Genomic DNA, 4,860 nt, shown 5'->3' with positions numbered 1-4,860 from the left:
TAAAAAAAAAAAACATTAAATTTAAACTCCATTAAATGATTTGAAAATAAAATTGCTTTATACAGTACTTATGTATCTAATAATTCAGTAGGTTTAACTAAAGTGTAGTAACTGTTTTTGTTTTTCAGGTGCGGAAACTTGAGGCAGTGGGTTACAAGCCCATTTTATTTATTGGCAAACAAAATAAGGCTTCAAATAAGTGGGTTGCAGATGTAATTACCCATCTGCACCCCACTCCTGTCACAAAAATGTTTTTGGAGAAGATGCAGAGGGCTTATGAATTTATTTTGACTAAGTGTAAGAGCAAGATATGTGTTCAGTAATAATAATTATTATTTAAAATGTGTATTTTTCTTTGTTAATATAATACAGATTTTAAATGAATTTAAACTTGTATTAAAGCAACCTCCACAGCACAGCAGCCGGACAGTGACATCCCCACCGCAGAGCAGCACAACAGCCCCAGTGAGGAACAGTGCAATGGTTCCATTTTGGAGCCGGAGAGCCTTGCCGTGGAGCAGCCGGAGCCGGAGAGCCTTGCCGTGGAGCAGCCGGAGCCGGAGAGCCTTGCCGTGGAGCAGCCGGAGCTGGAGAGCCTTGCCGTGGAGCAGCCGGAGCCGGAGAGCCTTGCCGTGGAGCAGCCGGAGCCGGAGAGCCTTGCCGTGGAGCAGCCGGAGAGCCTTGCCGTGGAGCAGCCGGAGCCGGAGAGCCTTGCCGTGGAGCAGCCGGAGCTGGAGAGCCTTGCCGTGGAGCAGCCGGAGCCGGAGAGCCTTGCCGTGGAGCAGCCGGAGCCGGAGAGCCTTGCCGTGGAGCAGCCGGAGAGCCTTGCCGTGGAGCAGCCGGAGCCGGAGAGCCTTGCCGTGGAGCAGCCGGAGCTGGAGAGCCTTGCCGTGGAGCAGCCGGAGCCGGAGAGCCTTGCCGTGGAGCAGCCGGAGCCGGAGAGCCTTGCCGTGGAGCAGCCGGAGCCGGAGAGCCTTGCCGTGGAGCAGCCGGAGCCGGAGAGCCTTGCCGTGGAGCAGCCGGAGCCGGAGAGCCTTGCCGTGGAGCAGCCGGAGCCGGAGAGCCTTGCCGTGGAGCAGCCGGAGCCGGAGAGCCTTGCCGTGGAGCAGCCGGAGCCGGAGAGCCTTGCCGTGGAGCAGCCGGAGCCGGAGAGCCTTGCCGTGGAGCAGCCGATGAAACCCACAAAGGAGTCCGAGACTCTATTTATACTCAACCTTGTTCCTCTGTCTTCCCAATACTCTTCAACCTCTCTCTCTCCTCCCTCCTCTACTACTTTTCCAGCTGGTCTTCCTTCAGAATCTTCTCCTCCTCCACCTCCACTGCCATGCTCTAAGTTATTGAGACAGAGGAAGAAAAGAACAAAAACCTCAGTCTGTTCAGCAGCACCTTCTGCCACCTCTGTCTCTCCTCCGTCTCTTATCCCCACAGATCAGATCTTATCTCCACAGTCTTGTCCTCCACCTGCTGCCTCTTCCATCTCCCAGTCCTTGAGGCAGGAGGGGCCATGTGTGAAGAAGAGAAGAAAGGGTAAGTTTTGTTTTGCAGTGATATACCTAAATAAACACTATTAATAGATTTGCTTTCAGACAAAGTGGACTTTAGGCAAATTAGATTTATTCGGGTCATTGTTAACCAATACACAGTATTTTGTTCTTTAGATATAGCTGTGTTTATGTGGATAGTGTCCAGGGGCTGTGGTTCTAAAGCTAATTTTAGCCTAAAAGCGACCCTCCCTGCAAATCGCTGTCCAAAGCCACACACCCTGAAGGCATATACACATGCAGATCAGACAATCAGAGACAACATTACTACAATGCACACTGCACATACTTCTGCACACTGGTTCACGCAGAGAAAAATGTCATCTGCGCGTTTACGTATACGCTGTGCAGACAGAGCAAGAATGACCAACAAACAAACTGACCTTCCTTCCTGGTATTGTAGTACTTTTACTAACTGTACTATGTTTTCTCAATTCATGTTGACAGTCAGGTAGGGAAGCCAATAGAAATGTTTGAAATGAGCGTTTTGATTGGACATACATTTTTTGGGCCTACACCTTACACCGAATATTTAAATACATTATTAAATGGGGACACTAAATTTCTAGCAATTATCGTTGAATTGATTACACAGAATCTATTTAAACGGAGCTGACTTAGGCAATAACGTCTCTGCATTCAATAATGAAATGCCTTAAGGCTTAAGTTGAAAATTGAGTGTTTAATCTTTATTATACATATATATATAATTCATTATACATTAATGACACTCTATTCTACTATTTGATACTGTACAGTGCTTTGACACAATCCGTATTGTTAAAAGTGCTATGTAAATAAAGGTGATTAATTGATTGAAATACATAAACCACTTAATTTAATAATTGCTATTGGGATGTGAAGAGATTTTCAAACAGCATAACAAAAATATTTCAGAAGACAATGACCTATTGCACCTTAAAGCTAAGAGGGCTTTGGGAAACTCAACCCATTTTGCTCTATCCACAAAAAGCAGGGACAAAGTCAATTGGGCACAAGTGGACAGAACCACAGATAACCTCACGAGTGAAATGATAACCTTGCAAGTGAGATTCATGAACATAGCATTGCTTAATAATCTAAGAAAACACCCATTGCTTAATATATATATATATATATATTTTTTTTTATCATAAAGGTTGCCGAAAATGTAGTAGGCAGAAGATCTTCCTGTTTGATAAAATAGTTGGGGAAAGAATAAATGAGGTAATGTATTTTATTAGGCTACTTGACAATATGTTATGCACTATCCAGTGATTGCGTAAACAGCTAAAATAATAATTACTCTCTCTGTGTGTGTAGGGAAAAGCAGAACTGAAAGTCCACTGGTTGCCTTGTACTGTGTGGTAAGTTGTTTTATTTAACTTTTTTTTTTATTATTCCATTGTAATGCTAAGTAGTCTATTCCATGACCAATATGATGTAGGCAAAGTTAAAATGGTCTCTTACAAGCAGCATGGAAGTTTCTTTTATTGATGTCTGTGGCAAGAGAAAGGGCAATGACCAGTAGTCTGGACTGAAACTCAGAGAGTGTGACTGAAACTTAAATTCTTAAAAGAATATACAATTTTTTTGATAGAAATAGGAGAATGATCTACCTCCTTGAGTGAATTTAGATCTAGTTAGTAGGGAGAGCCCAGGATTTTGTGAAGTGGATACAATAGATTGTGGAAGCTAGACAGTTCAGTGCTTTCTAAACAATTAATACAATTGAAAAAAAATATTTGACAGGCAGCCTGTGTATTGACAATAAAATGGGGCTGATGTGAACATATTTTTGCTTTTAGCTAAGCTGCTACATACACAATCATCTGAAGCGTATTTATTTAGCAGGACATTGACCGAGGACATTTACCCAGTAATGCGTTAGTAGTAGTAGTGAATCATGAAAATAATTTTTCAGCATTTGAAACATAAAACTTAATTTAAAAAAACTTAATTTAGCAAATTTCTAAGATGGAAAATGTGGTTTTCAATGAACCAATAGCAGTCTAATGAGATCTGTGGTCCCAACTGATGATGTAAAAATACATCCATCAAGACTCAAATGAATAAACTTGCATCTTATTTTTTGAGGTTTTGAAACAATAAGTGCTTCCAGTAGTGTCTTGCAATGAAGACTAGAACAGTGACAGCAGTGGTGATAAAATGCATAAAGGAAGATTAGGGCAATGAGAAAAAGAACAGTATTAAATCTGAAGAAGAGGAGAACAATGATGAATGGCCATGTGAGCAAGATGCAGTCACCATCCTTATCCCAGAGTCTGTAGAACTGCCAGATCTGCTTGGAATGCAACATCAAAACATGCTGAAGTCTTAAAACTGGTCCGGTATTCTGTAACTGCAAACCATAGCCCCTTTCCATGTAATCTAAGAGTGCTTTATTTATTTTTTAAACAAATGACACATTTATTGACAAATATCAATAAATGTCAATGAAATCTAAATTAATCCCAACAATAATCTTTATTTTTGTTCTGTGTTCTAATGATATGTTCAACTTATGATACTTACAGTGGCAAAACTTGGGATGACACATGGGAGCCTGCCAGTGAGTTCCAACATTTTTTGCCAGAGTCTACAAATCCCAACCAGCTTTCACCATGACAGTCTACTGACCATGAATACCTGGACTTGTTAAGCACTCTTCAATTCTGAGTGTTTTGTTGTTGTTCTTTTGCTTGCTGTTCTTCATTAAAGTTTGTGCACAGTGCATATACTGTTTTAGTATGTTTGTTTTTTTTAAGTATCATTTTAAACACCTTTTACATTTGTCAGGAACTGCATAACAGTCCTATGGATAGGACATGCTACAGTCATGCTTTTCATTATAATGGCATTCCCAAAGACATTACTTGTATAATAAATATTAAAATATAATAAATATATGAAATATTTTTTTTACAGTGCAACCTTAATATAGCATAGATGCAAAATAGGTCACTTAGATTTGCTTAGATCTTATGAGAAAGTGTACATAAGGTAAATAAAGAATTGGGACCAGTTGCAGAAAAGCTAGTTTAATTGTACCTTAATTGTATTGGAAAACTAAGACTAATAACTGTATAGTATTTTCTTTACTTTTTTACCAAACTGTCTAAAAAGGATAATATTTGAGGTCTGAGATATGGGAACGGTGAAGAGAGAGGGCAAACATTTAGCATTTTAGCTCTTATCAGCCAATATTGTCTTAACCTTCATAGCACTTCATCTTTTATAAGATAGGCTTTTGACTAAATACATAATGTTTATAAAATTGTCAAAAAAATTTTTTTTTAGTTTTTGTGTTTGTAAAATTACAGTTTTTGACATTTTAGGT

The 4,860-nt window shown here is 40.1% G+C and overlaps 1 protein-coding gene across 1 annotated transcript; it reads left to right on the top strand.

Annotated features, from left to right (window-relative positions):
* Positions 1 to 1,048: 1,048 nt before the first annotated feature.
* On the top strand, positions 1,049 to 4,322 carry LOC113071293 (pectinesterase inhibitor 10-like). Its single transcript, XM_026244664.1, has 3 exons — positions 1,049 to 1,527; positions 2,844 to 2,887; positions 4,058 to 4,322. The coding sequence occupies exons 1-3, from the start codon at positions 1,173 to 1,175 to the stop codon at positions 4,073 to 4,075; spliced, it is 417 nt and encodes a 138-aa protein (XP_026100449.1). The 5' UTR covers positions 1,049 to 1,172; the 3' UTR covers positions 4,076 to 4,322.
* Positions 4,323 to 4,860: the final 538 nt, after the last annotated feature.

Source organism: Carassius auratus, unplaced genomic scaffold (assembly GCF_003368295.1).
Source record: "Carassius auratus strain Wakin unplaced genomic scaffold, ASM336829v1 scaf_tig00006772, whole genome shotgun sequence".
NCBI classification, from domain to species: domain Eukaryota; kingdom Metazoa; phylum Chordata; class Actinopteri; order Cypriniformes; family Cyprinidae; genus Carassius; species Carassius auratus.
The sequence above is the reverse complement of the archived record's forward strand: the minus strand, read 5'-3'. Positions and strand labels throughout refer to the sequence as shown.